Below are 22918 nucleotides of genomic sequence, written 5' to 3' on the forward strand. Positions count from 1 at the left end.
AAGCAATGAAATCGAGATTGCGACGCGCTTTTGTAAGCTAGTCATAGCTCATGTCACGTGATCTCGCCAGCTGATGTCAGCATAGGGCACGTGATGTAGTCAACCAATTGCAAGATTACACGTAAGTAGCGCGAGCGCACAAAAAAGAACAGTTAATTGTTTAAATTAATATACATAGTGTTGCTACAAGAAAGACAAAGCTTTCACAAATAATATTGGTCTCGAAGATTAATAAGCTTCAAGAGAAGCTTCCACATATAATGCTGATCTTTTTGCTCGTGTTACACTTTAAGGTACATCACACAAATGTGCCAGTAAAATTTTTAATAACGACGTAAATGTCTGATCTTCTAGGCTCGAAATTCTTCTAGATGGTCGTCCTCAAAGAGTTGATTTTTAAATGAGAGTCAAACGCTCTGTGGTTTAAGAAATTCATCGTACATTCTCGCACATATGGTACTTCATCCTGCGTAAAAGGAAATTTACTTTGAAAGTAACAATTTTCAAACCACCATTCACAATATTTTCCCGTGACCTGTCAGAAATTGGTTCGTTTCAGCAGTTGCCAGAGAGCGCCAGATAACAGGCTTCACTGCGCCAGCGCAGCTACGTGTAAAACATAAAAAGATCTTGTATTATGTCATAAAAGAAACAAAACATCAAAGGACACTTCAAGAGCATCGGAATTTCGGGAACCATACTAAAATGCATAATGCGGCTTAAAGTGCACAATCCTGTATCCAGATTCGGATGTAAATTTTCTTGAGTACCAGTACTGTATTTCATGTTCGGTTCTTTATTATGGCATAATGCCATACGAACTAGATGATGGAAAACGTGCACTTGAAATGCAGCGAACAGTGGGCAGCCAACACTGTGAAATTAAACACTTTGTTTCAAATAAGTTGACTGCCTCGGCGCAAAAGATTAATAAAAGCCAAATCTCTTTAGCAAACCGTCAAAAATAACTTCATTGTTCTGCAAGGCGATTAATGCTTGACTGTCAGAAAGGTGGGAAAAAACCTGAAACTTACAACATATTTTAGCCTTCCGCAATTATACGAACGCATTTTAATTCATTTGGCAGCTCCCGGCCACAGAAATCCGCTTTGTTTTCATTTAATGTGAGAGCAATAAACGAAGAGGAAATAGGAAAATCACTGGAGACTACCCACATCCCCACTACAACTCAGACTGCTCTATGCATCAGGTCCGGATCTACGATATTTCCGAACCGGAGCAATTTAGAGGCGCCCAGCCATACATCTGTAACCAGAAGCGGGAGAATGTACTACTCATACGCGATTCAACTGCGCATGCGCAAGAGCCCGCCCGCAACTGCTCAAATGAATCTAATGTAAACAGCTGTCACGTCACACTCATCAGAGGCAATTTGTTTTTAGGAAGCACAGCATATTCTTCCTAAAGCCTTTGACACAATTTGATTGACAGACGCTTGTACGAGCACTGTTTTGTTGTTGTATATGACGCATTTCCTTTGCGACTTAAGTTTTATTTTAGTTTTTTTTCTCTCGTTCATGTTTTGTTGCTGCAGTATTATTCTGCAGAAGCGGGATACAGTAATATCCTTCGTCAGAGTATTGGTTCTTACCAGTCAAAATCACAAAAATTTAACTGGTAACTAAAACAATGAAAAATTCCCGGAATTCTAATAAATTCCCGGGTTTTTCCCGGATCGTATACACCCTGACATGGCAAAATGTTTATATTCGCATTATTCTTATGGTGAAGAGAATACTGCATGTAATTCACAATTCATAAAAGTTCCTATTAGCAACCATCTCTTCTAACAGGTAGGAAAAAATTCAGAATGTAGAGTTGACCATATTGACAAAAACCCCAAACAGTCTTGCCAGTCGGATTTTCGTAGTACATTGAAATGCTGCTACATTCGAAGATGAACAATACGGAATTTGTATTTACTTCGTTGGATAAGTAATGAAAATGCAGTGGTCGAAGCTCGGGGCGGAGAAAAAAGCTCGTCTTCTACCTTTTTTTAAAATTTATTTACTGACGCAGAGGTTTTGGCGCCAGTATTTATCTTTGTGCCTGCAAAGCAAGCCTGTGTAGCGCTACATATATTCGACGGCAGAAGTTAGTTGTGGCAGCACCTGCCAACATTTTTCTGAACTTCCGCTTACTTTGCACTCGATTCTAAGACGCAGGCGGTTTTTTGGATTGCAAAAACCGGAAAAAAGTGCAGCTTAGATTCGAGTAAATGACATTTTTGTTTCGAATGATCTTCGTATATAATCTCTTCACCACTTTCTTTGCAAACCTGCGTGTAGAGGTCTTGGTAAAAACAACGTCATCAATTTTGTATGTATCATTGATATAAGGTGTCATTATGACGACTCCAACACTGGTTTTCTTGAAAGATGCCGGGTAATCTTCTCATTGGTCATCTTTTCATTGGTTACATATTTCTAGGTAAATATGGAGAACCGTGTTCTGGTGCATAACTTTCAAAATAATTTCTGAAGTCATGAGAATACTATTCTCATACTGAATGTCATATAATCGTGCCAGAGTTCAAATTTATATTTCTTGATGCATATTTCTCTTAGTGAACTGAAGGAAATATTAAGTTAGCAAAACATATAATGATGGATGACTAATTAAACAACTGTGATAACATACAATTTAGATTTTCTACTTTGTACAAAATATTTTATACCTTTTATGAGATGTGATGTAGATGGGAGGGTTTTATATCAGTTTTGAAAGGGGTAGGTATTGTTGATAACAGCATGACTTACAAGAACACATAAATCATAACTAACACAAAACACACACACCACACCTTTCAAATGACCCTCACAAACAAGTGTACCTGATTCTTCATCACTTGCCATTTCCACTGGGTTGCTAAGATTTCCTTTGGGGAAATACAGACACAAGCAGACATATATGTCTGCTTGTGTCTGTATATGTGCAGATGGATGTGTGTGTGTACCTGTCCTTCTCACCCCCCCCCCCCCCCCCCTAAGGTAAGTCTTTCCGCTCCCGGGATTGGAATGACTCCTTGACTCCTTACCCTCTCCCTTAAAACCCACATACTTTCGTCTTTCCCTCTACTTCCCTCTTTCCTGAGGAAGCAACCGTGGGTTGTGAAAGCTTGAATTTGTGTGTCTATCAACATACTAACGCTTTCGTTTGGTAAGTTACATCATCTTTGTTTAATATATATATAAATAAAATAGAGGGAAACATTCCACGCGGGAAAAATATATCTAAAAACAAAGATGATGTGACTTACCAAACGAAAGTGCTGGGAGGTTGATAGAAACAAAAACATACACACAAAATTCAAGCTTTCGCAACAAATGGTTGCTTCGGAGTACGGTTGCTTCGGAGTCATTCCAATCCCGGGAGCGGAAAGACTTACCTTAGGGGGAAAAAAGGACAGGTATACACTCGCGCACACACACACATATCCATCCACACATACAGACACACAAGCAGACATTTGTAAAGGAAAAGAGTTTGGGCAGAGATGTCAGTCGAGGCGGAAGTACAGAGGCAAAGATGTTGTTGAAAGACAGGTGAGGTATGGGCGGTGGCAAACTGAAATTAGTGGAGACTGAGGTCTGGCGGATAACGAGAAGAGAGGATATACTGAAGGGCAAGTTCCCATCTCCGGAGTTCTGACAGGTTGGTGTTAGTGGGAAGTATCCAGATAACCTGCACAGTGTAACACTGTGCCAAGATGTGCTGGCCGTGCACCAAGGCATGTTTAGCCACAGGGTGATCCTCATTACCAACAAACACTGTCTGCCTGTGTCCATTCATGCGAATGGACAGTTTGTTGCTGGTCATTCCCACATAGAAAGTGTCACAGTGTAGGCAGGTCAGTTGGTAAATTACGTGGGTGCTTTCGCACGTGGCGGTTACAAGGATAGGAGCCAGAGGGTAGGGAAGGTGGTTATGAACTGTAGATTATAACTGAAGAAACTGCAAAAAGGTAGGAATTTAAGGAGATGGGACCTGGATAAACTGAAAGAACCAGAGGTTGTAGAGAGCTACAGGGAGAGCATTAGGGAACAATTGACAAGAACGGGGGAAAGAAATACAGTAGAAGAAGAATGGGTAGCTTTGAAGGACGAAGTAGCGAAGGCAGCAGAGGATTATATACGTAAAAAGACGAGGGCTAGTAGAAATCCTTGGGTGACAGAAGAAATACTGAATTTAATTGATGAAAGGAGAAAATATAAAAATGCAGTAAATGAAGCAGGCAAAAAGGAATACAAACGTATTCGACAGGAAGTGCAAAATGGCTAAGCAGGCATCGCTAGAGGACAAATGTAAGGATGTAGAGGCTTGTCTCACTAGGGGTAAGATAGATACTGCCTACAGGAAAATTAAAGAAATCTTTGGAGAAAAGAGAACCACTTGTATGAATTTCAAGTGATCAGATGGAAACCCAGTTCTAAGCAAAGAAGGGAAAGCAGAAAGGTGGAAAGAGTATATAGAGGGTCTATAAAAGGGCACTGTACTTGAGGGCAATATTGTAGAAAGGGAAGAGGATGTAGATGAGGATGAAATGGGAGATATGATACTGCGTGAAGAGTTTGATAGAGCATTGAAAGACTTAAGTCGAAACAAGGCCCCGGCAGTAGACAACATTCCATTAGAACTACTGACGGCCTTGGGACAGCCAGTCCTGACAAAACTCTACTATCTGGTGAGCAAGATGTATGAAACAGGTGAAATATCCTCAGACTTCAAGAAGAATATAATAATTCCAATCCCAAAGAAAGAAGGCGTTGACAGATGTGAAAATTACCGAACTATCAGTTTAATAAGTCACGGCTGCAAAATAATAACACGATTTCTTTACAGACGAATGGAAAAACTGGTGGAAGCCGACCTCTGGGAAGATCAGTTTGGATTCTGTAAAAATATGGGAACACGTGATGCAATACTGACCCTACGACTTATCTTAGAAGCTAGATTAAGAAAAGGCAAACCTACATTTCTATCATTTGTCGACTTGGAGGAAACTTTTGACAATGTTGACTGGAATACTCTCTTTCAAATTCTGAAGGTGGCGAGGGTAAAATACAGGGAGCGAAAGGCTATTTACAATTTGTACAGAAACCAGATGGCAGTTATAAGAGTCGAGGGACATGAAAGGGAAGCAGTGGTTGGGAAGGGAGTGAGACATGGTTGTAGCCTCTCCCCGATGTTATTCAATCTGTATATTGAGCAAGCAGTAAAGGAAACAAAAGAAAAATTCGGAGTAGGTATTAAAATCCATGGAGAAGAAATAAAAACTTTAAGGTTCGCCAATGACATTGTAATTCTGTCAGAGACAGCAAAGGATTTGGAAGAGCAGTTGAACAGAATGGACAGTGTCTTGAAAGGAGGATATAAGATGAACATCAACAAAAGCAAAACGAGGATAATGGAATGTAGTCGAATTAAGTCGGGTGATGCTGAGGGAATTAGATTAGGAAATGAGACACTTAAAGTAGTAAAGGAGTTTTGCTATTTGGGGAGCAAAATAACTGATGATGGTCGAAGTAGGGAAGATATAAAATGTAGACTGGCAATGGCAAGGAAAGCATTTCTGCAGAAGAAAAATTTGTTAACATCAAGTATTGATTTAAGTGTCAGGAAGTCGTTTCTGAAAGTATTTGTATGGAGTGTAGCCATGTATGGAAGTGAAACATGGATGATAACTAGTTTGGACAAGAACAGAATAGAAGTTTTCGAAATGTGGTGCTACAGAAGAATGCTGAAGAATAGATGGGTAGATCACATAACTAATGAGGAGGTATTGAATAGGATTGGGGAGAAGAGAAGCTTGTGGCACAACTTGACTAGAAGAAGGGATCGGTTGGTAGGACATGTTCTGAGGCATCAAGGGATCATCAATTTAGTATTGGAGGGCAGCGTGGAGGGTAAAAATCATAGAGGGAGACCAAGAGATGAATACACTAAGCAGATTCAGAAGGATGTAGGCTGCAGTAGGTACTGGGAGATGAAAAAGCTTGCACAGGATACAGTAGCATGGAGAACTGCATCAAACCAGTCTCAGAACTGAAGACCACAACAACAACAACAACAACAACAACAACAAAGGGCAAGCATACCTACATGGAAATAGGACGACCTGTCACCTGAGAAATAGGGATGTTGTATATAGTAGTGTACCTATCAGAATGGAAACAGGAAGTGCTCTCAAAGGTCAACCTATATGTAAGGTATAGGTACTGATCCTAGGAGAAGGGGACAGTATTGTGACAGGAGTCACACATTTTATAGGGATTATTCTGGTAAGTTTGAATTCAATGCACAACAAGCATTTTTACGTTTTATGTAAGTTTACGGGCATCAAAAGGAACACTTTCATGTTCCCCAGAGTTCCTCCAAACTACAACAGATAATGAATGAGTACATACTTGGAAAAGGTAATACAAGAAGTGGGAACAGAAAATAAGATCACTTGTGTGCCATGGAGGGGGTGGGGCTTGGGGGAGGGGGGGGGGGGGGGGGGAATAAATAAAAGTAAAAAAAAGAAAGAGAGAGAGGGAAAGAGATTGTTGCTGATGTGAAAAAGGTATATATAAACCTACATAATAAATGTATACTGTTAAAATGAGAATTGTTATTGTTTGACAGTATTGATTATTGTACATAGTGATTATGCATAAAATATCAAGGGTTCGATCTGAGGAGGGGTGTAAGTAGCGTTTCGAGAATTTCCACACAAATTCTAGAACCACTTGGCCTTCTACAGTCTTGAACGCATGATATTTTGAATATAAGTGTGAGAGAGCCTCTCTACTGCGTGTTACCTGTCTGTGAGTGCAGGTCCGAAGTGTGAAGTGAGAAAACTGTAGACACAGCGGTCAAACGGCACTGACAAGTACTTGTCAGTCGTGCCAAGGAAGTTGTAATGAAAGAACATGGCAGCCCCAAGGAACTTCTGCGTAATTCCGTGCTGTTTTATAACTTTGACTATTGTAGTGACTGGAAGGGGAGTGGGGGTGGGGGTGAATAACAGTTGAGTTGGAAAAAGATCTTTAGTAACTTTTAACTTAGACTTGCTACAGGCAAGCCTCTTTAACAATTTCCGTGGTTGTTCAATCAACCATGTGGTAAACACACAAAATTCAAGCTTTCGCAACCAACGGTTGCTTCATCAGGAAAGAGGGAAAGACGAAAGGATGTGGGTTTTAAGAGAGAGGCTAAGGAGTCATTCCAATCCCAGGAGCAGAAAGACTTAGGGGGAAAAAAGGACAGGTATACACACACACACACACACACACACACACACACACACACACACATCTTTCAGCACATATACAGACACAAGCAGACATATGTAAAGGCAAAGAGTTTGGGCAGATGTGTCAGTCGAGGTGGAAGTTCAGAGGCAAATATGTTGATGAATGACAGGTGAGGTATGAGTGGAGTCAACTTGAAATTAGCGGAGGTTGAGGCCTGGTGGCTAACGGGAAGAGAGGATATATTGAAGGGCAAGTTCCCATCTACGGAGTTCTGATAGGTTGGTGTTAGTGGGAAGTATCCAGATAACCCGGACGGTGTAACACTGTGCCAAGATGTGCTGACCGTGCACCAAAGCATGTTTAGCCACAGGGTGATCCTCATTACCAACAAACACTGTCTGCCTGTGTCCATTCATGCGAATGGACAGTTTGTTGCTGGTCATTCCCACATAGAAAGCTTCACAGTGTAGGCAGGTCAGTTGGTAAATCACGTGGGTGCTTTCACACGTTGCTCTGCCTTTGATCGTGTACACCTTCCGGGTTACAGGACTGGAGTACGTGGTGGTGGGAGGGTGCATGGAACAGGTTTTACACCGGGGGTGGTTACAAGGGTAGGAGCCAGAGGGTAGGGAAGGTGGTTTGGGGATTTCAAAGGGATGAACTAACAGGTTACGAAGGTTAGGTGGACGGCAGGAAGACACTCTTGGTGGAGTGGGGAGCATTTCATGAAGGATGGATCTCATTTCAGGGCAGGATTTGAGGAAGTCGTATCCCTGCTGGAGAGCCACATTCAGAGTCTGATCCAGTCCCGGAAAGTATCCTGTCACAAGTGGGGCACTTTTGGGGTGGTTCTGTGGGAGGTTCTGGGTTTGAGGGGATGAGGAAGTAGCTCTGGTTATTTGCTTCTGTACCAGGTCGGGAGGGTAGTTGCGGGATGCGAAAGCTGTTTTCAGGTTGTTGGTGTAATGGTTCTGGGATTCCGGACTGGAGCAGATTCGTTTGCCACGAAGACCTAGGCTGCAGGGAAGGGACCGTTTGATGTGGAATGGGTGGCAGCTGTCATAATGGAGGTACTGTTGCTTGTTGGTGGGTTTGATGTGGACGGACGTGTGAAGCTGGCCATTGGACAGACGGAGTGGCATGGGATTTGTAGTAGGACCAGGTGAGTCTGATGGAACCAAAGGAGTTGAGGTTGGAGAGGAAATTCTGGAGTTGTTCTTCACTGTGAGTCCAGATCATGAAGATGTTATCAATAAATCTGTACCAAACTTTGGGTTGGCAAGCCTGGGTAACCAAGAAGGCTTCCTTTAAGCGACCCATAAATAGGTTGGCGTACAAGGGGGCCATCCTGGTACCCATGGCTGTTCCCTTTAATTGTTGGTATGTCTGGCCTTCGAAAGTGAAGAAGTTGTGGGTCAGGATGAAACTGGCTAAGGTAATGAGGAAAGATGTTTTAGGTAGGGTGGCAGGTGATCGGCGTGAAAGGAAGTGCTCCATCGCAGCGAGGCCCTAGACGTGCAGAATATTTGTGTATTAGGAAGTGGCATCAATTGTTACAAGGATGGTTTCCGGGGGTAACAGATTGGGTAAGGATTCCAGGCGTACGAGAAAGTGGTTGGCGTCTTTGATGAAGGATGGGAGACTGCATGTAATGGGTTGAAGGTGTTGATCTACGTAGGCAGAGATACTTTCTGTGGGGGTTGGTAACCAGCTACAATGGGGCGGCCGGGATGATTGGGTTTGTGAATTTTAGGTAGAAGGTAGGGGTGCGGGGTGCAGGTGGGGTTAGGAGGTTGATGGAGTCAGGTGAAAGGTTTTGCAGGGGGCCTAAGGTTCTGAGGATTCCTTGAAGCTCAGACTGGACATCAGGAATGGGATTACCTTGGCAAACTTTGTATGTAGTGTTGTCTGAAAGCTGACGCAGCCCTCAGCCACATGCTCCCGACCATCAAGTACCACGGTCGTTGAACCCTTGTCCGCCGGAAGAATGACGATGGATCGGTCAGCCTTTGTGTTGTGTGTGTGTGTGTGTGTGTGTGTGTGTGCGCGCGCGCACACACACCACATTAATTAGTTTAACCCAGGAAAAGAATAACAATATTTATTAGGATATACTGCTGCTCACCACGTAGAGGTATTAAACAACAGAATACATTTAGAAGTTGACTGTTTTGGATATTACTAAGCTACTGAACAAAGTCCTTAGCCATTTCTTTCCCTGGGCCATCAGAGTTGTGTGTGTTATGTTTTAGAAGGACGATACAGTCTAATAGCTTAGTCTACTTTTAAATGTGCCAGTCTGCTGCCCCCCCCCCCCCCCCTTTACAGTAACCAATATCAATGTGTGTGCGATGAGCTTTCGTAAAGATAATACCACTTGCTGTCTTGTTAAAACTATCCTCACAACAATGATGTAACACCCCTCCCCAAATCCTCTGACTTCCCTTTTACTTTAGAATCTTATACTAATCTTACAGGTGTTTAAGCAGTTAAACAAATAGATCAATGAAACACTTATTGCATCATCTCTTCTTACATATGCTGGAATCCAATGGTTATGATAAGAAGTAACAGCCTCCAGTTTGAAGAAATACAAGTTTTACACGAATCATGTTCACTTTGAGTCATCAGTAATAAATTTATAAGCGTTGGAGCCAAATCAGTATCCTCTGTTTTCTTCAATTTGTTTTTGAGAAGATTTAAGTTACGATAATGACTAAACTGGGCACATTTATTTCCAGTACATGCAAACAATAAGTTTTATATAAAAATTTTATTTGTAATTCTTCTAAGCCTTATGACAAATTCTAAATTAAAGTATCATCAAACATTACATAAATTGCTGGAGACTAAAACTGGCAGCGGTGTTCTTTCTTGTACCTGTATAAACAGGCAGCACAAAATGCAACCATCTGCTGGAAAGTTCGAAACAATGACAATTTGAAAACATTAATGCCCAAATTTTAGTTTGATCAAACATCTCTGGGATCAAGTATATAAAATATATGGCTTGCATTAATAACACTTTAAACAAATGCCAAGATCTGTAGCCTCAAAATCAGTGCAACTAGAGTAACGGCAGTACAATTACATATTGCAATATTATTGTATGATTTTAATAGTCAGTCACATATACTCAGGTTCAGTAATAACACAAAATAGCTTGGCTGATAAACCACTTGGTGAGACTCCCAATTATCAGCACATTTGTCAATGTGTAACACTGCACTACTACTGTCAAATTATTATTATTTGCCAGGTTCAAACCCATCTTAAAATTACACATTACACAAGGGGGAAAAACATGTAGGGCAATTGTACCGTGTCACCTTTGCATTGTAGCATAGTTTTTCTCATTACAAATGTAAAACAACTATCCTTTATGATAATGTGAAACTGATGACGTGGCTTGGATGGCATGCCTGCTTCAGTCTTATGTACGAGTTCTACTGCTCCATGTGAAGCAGCAATGTTATGGGGCAATGATCACTGCCATACACCTCACTGCGTATTATACTGTCACAAACATTTGATTTGAGCTGCTCTGACAGGATGAAGTAGTCTAATCTCCTGTAAATAAACAAAAATCATTAGTTTATGATAAAAAGGTACATATGTAGATGATAAACAATAAATACTTTGTCAATTGTGTCATTCCAATGGGATGAATTATTTACCCCCCCCCCCCCCCAAAAAAAGGGGGGGGGGGCAAAGGATCTAAATGAATTTCACAGTGAGTTAACCTGACTCGATTAGTTATGGACTTTTGTGGGTGGCTCCTCATTTGAAGTTATGTTGTTCAAATTCTGATGGGAAAAGGAATTTCTATTACAGTGTTGTAATAAAATTTCTAGTCAGCAAACTATGAGACAATACACAGAGTTACATTTCAATACTCTCCACAATGTCTTCTGGAGTAATGGGTTGTGAGACTGATCAGCATGTCGGATGGGGATTTTAGGCTTAGAAGCTCCCTGTGCACTGTTTGAGAGTAGACCATGTGCTGGCATCATATTTCAGTCTTTCCATCCTCTCTCATCGCAACAACAATCCATCGCTAAACAACAACACACTACACTACACTACACTTACCATGTCACATTGGAAATAATTATAGATCAAGAAAGTTACAGTTTTGTTAGTGATGAGCTCAATAAGATACCCTCGAAACAGTACTATATGCCTTCTCTGAAAGCTACCTAGAACAAATAGTTAGGCACCTCACCCATGATGGAAACATATTGGATCTAATGGCACCAAACAGACCTGATCTCTTTTGAGGATGTCCACATAGAAACGGGCATCAGTGACCACGACGCAATTGTGGCAAAAATGGTTACCTAAAACAAGCCTGAACACACACACACACACACACACACACACACACACACACACACACACACACACAGTGTTTCAAAAAGGACTTCACAAATTTGAAAATTCATATACAGTAATTCATAGTACCTAAAGCTGTCATTGTTAGTGTCAGTCCGTAGGGAAATACATCAAGTTCCATTTCGTGTAGTTCGTCAGCGCATAACCACACTGTAAGGAGTACTAGTGGCAGTTGCATAAAAGATTGCTGCTTTCATTGCACCCAAGTGTGCTAGCTGTGTGTTTTGGTTTGAAGAATCGCAGTTGGCAACAATAGTTCAATGTAATTTCCATACCAAGTACGCTAAAGATCCTCCTAGCAGGCCTACAATTTTTGAGCGGCATAAATGTTTTGTCAAAATAGGGTGCTCACTAAGACATGGGAAATCATCAGGTCGTCCAAGCACATCTGACGAATTTGTTGAACGACGGAGACAACATTTTGTCAACAGCCCTATGAAATCGACCTGGCATGCTCCTCACGAACATTAAATCCCACATACAACTATTTGGAGTGTGTTGAGAAATCCATTGCATTTGAAACCGTACAGACTGACAATCGTACAAGCAATAAGACTGAGAAAATTGCTCGCAAAGAACTTCTGCGTGAATATGTTAAACTCATTTAATGAGGATGAACATTTCTTGTGCAAAATCTTCTTTGCTGACGAGTTGACTTTTCACTTAAGTGGCAAGGTTAACACACACAACTGTACGATTTGTGGCAGTGAGAATCCACATCAAACATTGCAACATGTTTGCGATAGTCCTAAACTGAACTTTTTTTGTGCATTGGGCAAGAACCAAGTGTACGGCCCCTTTTTTTTTTCCTTGAGAGAGACATTAGTGGGGTAGTGTACCTGGATATGTTCCAACAATTTTTGTTACCACAGATCGATGAAGTCTGTGCACTTTCATTTCGGGAGTCAGCATCTGGGGTACCCATCATGCAAAGGTCTTCCAATAGACAAGCAATGTTCTTGTGAAATGCCGATTGTGCTTACAATTTCTCTGAGTGATACGGCGGTCATCCTAAATCAATCTGTCAACATTTTGCTTGTGAAACTTGGTGGTTGCTGTCACAGGACGTCTAACTCTGTCACGCAGGTCAGATGTTCGTGCCTCAATATCTTTAAACTTACTCGCTCAAAGACGCACAGTACTCACATCAACACAATCACCATAAACTACTTTCATTCTCTGATGAATCTCCTTTGGGGTGACACCTTCTGCTATCAGGAATTCAATGACTGCACATTGCTTAAATCACACTGACTGACCAACGACCATCTGTGCATGGTTCCATACCTTACATCGTAACAAGATGACCGTTCAATGCTATGGCTTCCTGCTAACTGGAACTGTAGAGAAGAGGCTGCGGAACACGTCAGTACCTGCCGCATACCAATGCTGCCAACTGTTGAAAAGTTACGAAGGCGGAGGCATTACTTTTCAGTAAACCCTCGTAAATTACTTTCAGACTTTCTCACAATAAAATTCAATGATGCCAAAAGGCATTCTAAGCAGAAGAAGTTTCCTTAAACATTTGTACATACATTCGATCAATAATGTCTCCCCCCCCCCTCCACCCACAAGCACAGATATCAGTTCATGCGCCCACTTGAGTCAGGGTAGTGAACAAATGGAATGTGTGTGACCGAGGTGGGGGATGATTTTGATGATAATTGTGAGTTTAAAGAGACTAAATAGCTATGACCATCAGTCTCTTATTCACAACCCCCCCTCCCCCCAATGAAATCTGCAGACCCCATCTGTTTAGAGTAATCTAATGTGCAAGTGTGATAACATTTCCTAATCCAGAATGAGATTTTCATTCTGCAGCGGAGTGTGCGCTGATATGAAACTTCTCATTCTGGAAACATCCCCCAGGCTGTGGCTAAGCCATGTCTCCGCTATATCCTTTCTTTCAGGAGTGCTAGTTCTGCAAGTTTTGCAGGAGACGAGATACTGGCAGAAGTAAAGCTGTGAGTACCGGGCGTGAGTCGTGCTTCGGTAGCTCAGATGGTACAGCACTTGCCCACGAAAGGCAAAGGCCCCGAGTTCGAGTCTCAGTCGGGCACACAGTTTTAATCCGCCAGGAAGTTTCAACATTTCCTAATGTTTGTGAGCATGTATGTGAAGTGGGATGTGGGTACCCACCCATTATTTACTTAGTGGGATGTGGGAAACTGCCTAGAAACCACAGTCAGACTGGCCAGCTCAACTGCCTGTATCCCAGTAGTCGTGTGGTAACATGCTTCACTATCCAAGCCGAAAAGATGAGGTATGAACAGGTTGGAGGGGTGTTGAAAATATGGCCCTGGGGTGGAACACATAAGTGTATCCAGAACACAGTTAGAAGAGGAATGGGGTGGGGGAGGGGGGTGGATTGCAGGGGAATGGTGGAAGATTCAGAGCAGGACCTTATCTACTGTAAACTTTACTCACCTGTATCTCCTGTCATGAACTGTTTTTTTACCTACCCCTGTACTCGCACCACTTTCACACTATGTTCCTTCTGCACATTCCTTACTCAGCACAAATTTCCAAAAACCTACCAGTCCAGTTTCTCCCTTTTCCTTCCTCAATAACCAAACCCAGTCAATATTACACATGCATGTTGTGGGAAGGAATTTTGCTCAACAGCTAAGCAATTTTTCATCCTTTTCATCTGCCTGCTCTAGCTCTATCCTCATTTATGATCACACACTGGATTTTACATCATAGCACTACACTAAAAACTTTGCACACACTCAGATGGGACAAAAATAGGGTAGGAAATTTCATCTGCATATACACAATACTCCGCAAGCCACCTAATGGTGTGTGGCGGAGGGTACTTTCGGTACCACTATCTGATCCCTCCAACCTGTTCTACTTGCAAACAGTGCGTGGGAAGAACGATTGTCGGTAAGCCTCTGTATAGCTCTAATTTCTCGAATTTTCTTCTCATGGTCAATATGCAAGATGTATGTGGGGGGAAGTAATACGTTCTCCAACTCCTCCTGAAAAGTGCTATCCCGAAATTTCAATAGTAATTCTCTCCATGATGCACAACCCCTCTTTTGTAACGTCTGCCAGTGGAGTTTGTTTAGTATCTCCATAACACTCTCTTGCCAGCTAAACAATCCCATTGCGAAATGCGCCGGTCTTTGGATCTTCTCTATCTCCTCTAACAGTCCTACCTCATAGGGTTCCCAGATGGATGAACAATACTCAAGAATCTGGCGAACAAGCATCTTTTAAGCCACCTCTTTCATGGTGGAGTTACATTTCCTTACGATTCGCTGATGAATTTCAGTGTGTTGTCTGCTTTTCCGACTATCTGTTTTATAAAGTCATTCAACGTAAGGTCGCTCTGGACAGTTACGCCTAGATATTTTATGGCAGATGCTGTCTCCAGCTGTTTGTCACCCATAGTGTACCTGTACACTCGTGGATTTCTTTTCCTATGTAAGCACAATATGTAACATTTATTTATGTTCAGGGTCAACTGCAAGAGCCTGCACCATTCACCAATTCTCTGCAGGTCATTCTGCAAATTTTTACTATCTTCTGGTGTTGCTTCTTTGGCATACACAACTGCATCACCTGCATATAGCCTTAAAGAGCATCTGATGCTTTCTATTAGATTATTTATATATACATTATAAACAGCAATGGTCCTATGACACTCTGGATATTGCCTTTACATCTGTTGATTTTGTTCTGTTAAGAGCAACATGTTGAGTTCTACCTGCAAGAAAGTCTTTAACTCCCTTAGGAATTCACACACATGCACAAAGTATTGAATCCAAATGCAAGTCTGCTCCGATACTCCATAAGCTAGTATTTTCTTTCATTAAACAGCAATGCAGGACAGTGTCAAATGCCTTACTGAAATCAAGGAACACATCAACCTGACCGCCGTTGTCCACTGCGCTGTGGATCTCACAGACGAACAGAGCAAGCTGAGTTTTGCAGGATCTCTATTTGTGGAATCCATGTTGATTTTTATAGAGATGTTCATTTTCCAAAAACATCAAAATTCTTGAGCATAAAACATGTTCCACAATTTTACAACAGATTGATGGCAACAATATAGGTCTATAATTGTGGATCTGTCTTATGGCCTTTCCTAAAAACAGGAATGACCTGTATCTTTTTCCAGTCATGAGGTATCTTTCGTTGCTCAAGCGATCTACGATAAATTACTGCTAGAAGGGGAGCAAGTTCTTTCGCATAAGCTTTATAGAATCTTATAGGTATCTCGCCTGGTCCTAATGCCTTCCCACTACTAAGCGATTGTAGCTGCTTTTCAATTCCGTGATCGGTTATCTCAATATCTGCCATTTTGATGTTCGCACAGTGATTGAAAGGAGGGACAGTGTTACGATCTTCCACGGTGAAACAACTTCGGCAGACCAAATCCATCATTTCGGCCTTCTCTCTGTTATCTTCCATTTCTGTGCCAGTGTGGTCACTGAGAGAATGAGTAGATGATTTTGACTCATTTGACTCACTGACTTTACATACGACCCAAATCTCTTGGGGTTTTGCTCAGGTCAGCTGACAACGTCTTACTTTCAAAATCATTGAATGCTTCTCTCATTGCTCTCTTTACACTCATTTTCGCTTCGTTCAGCTTTTGTTTGTCAGCTAGGATTTTACTTCTAATGAATCTGAGATGAAATGCTCTTTGTTTACCTAGCACTCTTCTAACATGGCTATTAAACCAGGGTGGATCTTTCCCATCCCTTAAAACCTCACTCGGAACATACTTGTCTACGGCATATTGAATGATGCCTTTGAGTTTTTTCCGTTTGTTCTCTACATCTTCATCCTCATCACCGAATATTTGATGCTGACTGCTGAGGTATCCTGAAATTTGTATCCTGTCACCCTTGCTGAGCAAATACATCTTCCTGCCTTTTTTGACATTCCTTGGAGGACCCGTTGTCATATATGCTGTCACAGCTTTATGATCACTAATACCTTCCTCTGTGTTAACTGATTTGGTAAGTTCAGGTCTATTTGTTGCCGGAAGGTCTACGATGTTATCCTCTCAAGTTGGTTCTCTATCTGCTCATCGCTATGCCCTTTCAAAGGAAACATCCTAATATCTGCCTTAATCAAATTAGAATGACCACAAAAACCTTAATCTGGATACCCATACTAGGATTTGAACACAGATACTCTTAAATGCTAGCCTGAGAGCACTATCCCAATGGAAAGTCCTGGATAGAATAACAACAACAACAACATGGGAAGGACAGATTGCTAATGACCTCATAGAGGAGGTGCTGAGTCTTCATAGGTGCAATGAAAACAGAGTTTCACTATATTCCCTGCTCTTTCAGGTTCCACCTTATCTCCTATACTTTGTCAGTTAATGTTCTGCCTGCCAATGTAATTATTCCTGGCCCTTCAAACAGATCTCACTTCCTCTTTCAACATTATGTATTTTCATTTGTTTTTCTGCACCATCCTATACCAGACGTAAATTTAGTTACATCTCCTGCCTCCTCTCTTCACACGCGTCCACCTGCTGAGCAGCATTCCACTAATACCATCCTTTTATTTATTTTTCTCTTTGATTTCATTGTGTTTTGATGTCTATTTTAGTTTGTTTTCGTCTTTCACTATGGGCCCTACTCCTTGAGGTTTCACCTTTATCCCTATACTCCATCTGTTGCACTATTTCTCACTATCCGTATCTACCATATTTACTCGAATCTAAGCCACACTTTTTTTCCGATTTTTGTAATCCAAAAAACCGCCTGCGGCTTAGAATCGAGTGCAAAGCAAGCGAAGTTCAGAAAAATGTTGGTAGGTGCCACTACAACTATAACTTCTGTCGAATATATGTAGCGCTACACAGGTATGCTGTGTAGGCACAAAGATAAATACTTTCGCCAAAACCTCTGCGTCAGTAAATAAATTTAAAAAAAAAAGAAAGGTGGAAGACGAGCTTTTTTTTTTTCTCCGCCCCGAGTTTCGGCCACTGCATTTTCATACATTATCCAACGAAGTAAATACAAATTCCGTATTTTTCATCTTCGAATGTAGCAGAATTTCAATTTACTACGAAAATCCGACTGGCAAGACTGTTTAGGATGTTTGTCCATATGGCCAAGTCTACGTTCTGAATTTTTTCCTACCAGTGAGAAGAGATGGCTGCTAATAGGAACCTGATGAAATGTGAATCACATGCAGTATTCTCTTCACCATAAGAATAATCGAATATAAACATTTTGCCATGTATTCTTTCACGTTTGCTGCTATCTCATTTAAGTCCTGTCTGCCTAATAAACTACGAAACTAGAGTGAGACAACAGCAAACGCGGAAGAATATACGTATCGTTTCATGTTTATATTCGTATTATTCTTATGCCTAATGTGATACAGTCAGAAATGAAGCACAGCAACTGACTAGATTTTTAAATCTAAGATGACTAATTTCTGTGCAGAATTTGATGTATTAAAGAAGCGACCGCAAAGATTTTCAAACGGAGAAAAATTTTCGCCGAACTCTCGTTCAGAACATGTTCTATCATATGCAGTCTATTATTTGGTTCTTGTTGATCATTATCAAAGAAAGCAGCAGTGTGAGTAACAACAAATAGCAGTCTCTTGCTACTGTTTTGCTAATGAGTCGATTCCTCTCTTTTTAAGCGGCGGTAGCGCGCACAAAAGCAAGCCGTGCCGCGAGCGGCGACAGGCCGTAAACACGCACTATCAGAATGCGACAAACAATGCAAGACACAGTACAGTAATGCATTTTCAGCTTAGGATGACGTGAACACCTATAACAAAGAAAACGGCACTTATCAGATTCAAACCAGACAGAGCACGTGAAAAAGGAAGGGTACTCGTATAAATACGGACGGAGCGCCTGACGCATAGCAATGGCTACCTGGTAAAGCTTAACTGCTAAGCTTACCACTCGAACCAAACTACTGTCGCTGTATCGTCATTCATTTGATGTAAATTGTGTCTCATATTACAATGGGCCAACTTTGTTTCGATTTGGAGGTGCGGCCTAAAACTTTTCTCTCCCCTTGAATTTCGAGTCGCAAATTTCAGGTGCGGCTTAGATTCGGGAAATTTTTTTTTCCTTTATTTCGAGTCTCATTTTTTAGGTGCGGCTTAGATTCGAGTGCGGCTTAGATTCGAGTAAATACGGTACATCCAGTTTATGGGGCACAGTATATTCAGTGGCTGGAAAAATGCTAACTAACATAAAAGCCTCAATATACCCTTACTATGCATCACTAATAATTAATAATTTATTTCATAACTGTTCAATGAGAGAAGGCATCTTTTTTGTGTTGACACATTTATTCTACTAATTTACAGATTGAGATGTCACAGCTTTTAGACACAAGAACTTATGAATCTTTCACCAAGATGTTTCCAATGGATTGGTTTCAGACAATATACTAATTATCAAGTATTCACATATCAAAGCACAACATTAAAAACGAAAAATTATAGTCACAAAATATGAAATTAAATGTGTGAACATTCAGTGGAAAGTTACTCACCAGCCAACATTCCTAGACCGAGCATTTCCCATGTATGTCCAAAAAGTATATGCTCCAGTTTTATCAGGATACAACTGTCTGAATGAATCGATGAATCCTTCCTTGAGAAGGGCAGTCATGCCATCACGCTCCTCTTGAGTAAAGCCAGCGTTCTTTGTGTTGGTCTTGGGATTGGCCAAATCTACATAAAGTAGTCAGATGTTAAGTCTGAGTTGAAGCTGTTAGGATTACAGTGGAACATATTCCACTCTAATTTATACTCTAACATCCAAAACCACTAGGAAGTACACAAAGTAAATTATGCACAAAATGCATGTACCACTTCACATGTGGCTGAAATATGAACTACGAATCAGAAACTGAACAGGGTATCCAGCGATTCTCAAATAAAAAAATTCCAGAGTTTTATCAATTGTTGCATTTTTCTAGGGTCATATTGTGCATACTCCCTACCCAATTTTCATAGATTTTATGACTAAATTTAAAAATTTTGCTGGTATGTATAGAGAGAGATAATCTGAGTTTTATATACTTCAGATGTCTTCAGAGTGAACTAAAAGACTGATGCTCCAGCACTTTCTCTGTCTTTTTGAACTCTTAGACCGCGCCACTGTGCACGTAGCACAGATACACAGGCACCAGAGACGTTGGTAGGTGACGAAGTGCAATGTGCAAGATCTGTTGAGAATGTGGCCCCTCATACATTGGACAGGATGGCTCTTACAGTCCCTGAAAGATGTACAAGACACTGTAGGTACACCTACATCTTAGAGCGAAATAAATTGGCTGGGGCACAACACCATTGATACTGGTCACTCTCCGTTGTACGAAACTAACAAAATTTTACTGTTCACATCATATTTCTGAGAGCTGACAGTGAAACAGGCAACTGACATTCATTTGGCAACGAATTTAATCAGGGCGTATACATGGGCAAGAAAAACAAATTCCCAGATTTCCCAGTTAAAAACACATTTTTTCCCATGTTAAGTGACAGTATACTTTCCCTCGCAGCTGTAAAACTTACCAATCCTTTAAATAATACAGGTTTTATACATCGGTGTAGATTTTCCCTGCACTTTATGAAATGAAACAGCCAAAAAACAATGTGTTTTGGTAAGATCTTTGATACGCAGCAACAACAAATTCCACCAAATACAGCAAATTAGCTTCCAAAGCACTGAAATCGAGACTGTGATGCGCTTTTGTCAGCCATTTATAGCCCATGTCACATGATCTCACCAGCCAATGACAGCAGATATTCAGAGCATAGGACATGTGATGTCAACAGCATAGGACATGTGATGTCAACAGCCAATACTATCGTTACTGTTAAGTAACACTAACATACAAATAGGAAAAGTTTGAGGTTCAAATTAATATACATATAGTACAGCTACAAGCAAAGATAAGCTTTCACTTATAATATTGGTTCTTTTTTGCATATGCTACCCTTTCAGATATATTAAGTATAAATGCAAAATTTTAAATATTAACATAAATGGCTGGTCTTCTGGGCCTGAAAATTTTTCTGTTTAGCAAAAGTAACAAAAAGCAGATTTCAGAGTACCTGACGGCTCAACACAAAAGTTTTGTCTCAAGTACAGATAGTGTTGAGGATCAGTGGACAAAGTTCAAAACCATCGTACAATATGCGTTAGATGAGTATGTGCCAAGCAAGATCGTAAGAGATGGAAAAGAGCCACTGTGGTACAACAACCTAGTTAGAAAACTGCTGCGGAAGCAAAGGGAACTTCACAACAAACATAAACATAGCCAATGCCTTGCAGACAAACAAAAATTACGCGAAGCGGAATGTAGTGTGAGGAGGGCGATGCGAGAGGCGTTCAATGAATTCGAAAGTAAAGTTCTATGTACTGACTTGGCACAAAATCCTAAGAAATTTTGGTCTTATGTCAAAGCGGTAGGTGGATCAAAACAAAATGTCCAGACACACTGTGACCAAAATGGTGCTGAAACAGGATGAGAGACTAAAGGCTGAAATACTAAACGTCTTTTTCCAAAGCTGATTCACAGAGGAAGACTGCACTGTAATTCCTTCTCTAGATTGTCGCACAGATGACAAAATGGTAGATATCGAAATAGACGACAGAGGGATAGAGAAACAATTAAAATCGCTCAAAAGAGGAAAGGCCGCTGGACCTGGTGGGATACCAGTTCGATTTTATGCAAGAGTATGCGAAGGAACTTGCCCCCCTTCTTGCAGCGGTGTACCGTAGGTCTCTAGAAGAGCGTAGCGTTCCAAAGGATTGGAAAAGGGCACAGGTCATACCCATTTTCAAGAAGGGATGTCAAACAGATCTGCAAAACTGTAGACCTATATCTCTAACGTCAATCAATTGTAGAATTTTGTAACACGTATTATGTTAGAGTATAATGACTTTTCTGAAGACTAGAAATCTACTCTGTAGGAATCAGCATGTGTTTTGAAAAAGACGGTCGTGTGAAACCCAGATCGCGCTATTCGTCCATGAGACTCAGAGGGCCATAGACACGGGTTCACAGGTAGATGCTGTGTTTCTTGACTTCTGCAAGGTGTTCGATACAGTTCCCCACAGTCGTTTAATGAACAAAGTAAGAACATATGGACTATCAGACCAATTGCGTGACTGGATTGAAGAGTTTCTAGAAAACAGAACGCAGCTTGTCACTCTCAATGGAGAGAAGTCTTCCGAAGTAAGAGTGATTTCAGGTGTGCCGCAGGGGAGTGTTGTAGGACCGTTGCTATTCACAATATACATAAATGACCTTGTGGATGACAACGGAAGTTCACTGAGGCTTTTTGCGGATGATGCTGTGGTGTATCGAGAGGTTGTAACAATGGAAAATTGTACTGAAATGCAGGAGGATCTGCAGCGAATTGACACATGGTGCAGGGAATGGCAATTGAATCTCAATGTAGACAAGTGTAATGTGCTGCGAATACATAGAAAGATAGTTCCCTTATCATTTAGCTACAAAATAGCAGGTCAGCAACTGGAAGCAGTTAATTCCATAAATTATCTGGCAGTACACATTAGGAGTGATTTAAAATGGAATGATCATATAAAGTTGATCGTTGGTACAGCAGATGCCAGAGTGAGATTCATTGGAAGAATCCTAAGGAAATGCAATCCGAAAACAAAGGAAGTAGGTTACAATACGCTTGTTCGCCCACTGCTTAAATACTGCTCAGCAGTGTGGGATCCGTACCATATAGGGTTGATAGAAGAGATAGAGAAGATCCAACGGAGAGCAGCGCACTTCGTTACAGGATCACTTAGTAATCGCAAAAGCGTTATGGAGATGATAGATAAACTCCAGTGGAAGACTCTGCAGGAGAGACCCTCAGCAGCTCAGTTCGGGCTTTTGTTGAAGTTTCGAGAACATACCTTCACTGAAGAGTCAAGCAGTATATTGCTCCCTCCTATGTATATCTCGCGAAGAGACCATGAGGATAAAATCAGAGAGATTAGAGCCCACACAGAAGCATACAGACAACCCTCCTTTCCACGAACAATATGAGACTGGAATAGAAGGGAGAACCGATAGAGGTACTCAAGGTACCCTCTGCCACACACCGTCAGGTGGCTTGCGGAGTATGGATGTAGATGTACTATCCAAATGAGGAATGCAAAATAAGATAGCTGCCCTTAGCATAACATTAATTTCAAATCTAGATTCTGTGACTCAAAGAACACTAATATTTTGCTGACCGGTGATTTCAATGTCAATTTTGTTTATTCATACTCTACAATA

At 41.1% G+C, this 22918-nt stretch overlaps 1 protein-coding gene and 1 long non-coding RNA gene across 8 annotated transcripts in view; one reads left to right on the top strand and one right to left on the bottom strand.

The window, feature by feature from the left end:
- Positions 1-2297: 2297 nt before the first annotated feature.
- Positions 2298-22918, top strand: part of LOC124625780 — a 48176-nt gene continuing 27555 nt past the window's right edge. The window contains exon 1 of the long non-coding RNA XR_006980720.1: positions 2298-2451. This is a non-coding gene — a long non-coding RNA (uncharacterized LOC124625780). The remainder of the gene's footprint in view (positions 2452-22918) is intronic.
- LOC124625778 (DNA-(apurinic or apyrimidinic site) endonuclease) overlaps positions 10014-22918 on the bottom strand; it is a 70446-nt gene continuing 57541 nt past the window's right edge. For all 7 annotated transcript variants that reach the window (XM_047149225.1, XM_047149222.1, XM_047149219.1 and 4 more), the window contains exons 6-7: positions 19160-19340; positions 10014-10829 (exon numbers count right to left, since the gene is read on the bottom strand). In XM_047149225.1, coding sequence (XP_047005181.1) covers positions 10706-10829; positions 19160-19340 — 305 coding nt within the window. In that variant the 3' untranslated portion in view covers positions 10014-10705. The remainder of the gene's footprint in view (positions 10830-19159; positions 19341-22918) is intronic.

Source organism: Schistocerca americana, chromosome 8, assembly GCF_021461395.2.
Source record: "Schistocerca americana isolate TAMUIC-IGC-003095 chromosome 8, iqSchAmer2.1, whole genome shotgun sequence".
NCBI classification, from domain to species: Eukaryota; Metazoa; Arthropoda; class Insecta; order Orthoptera; family Acrididae; genus Schistocerca; species Schistocerca americana.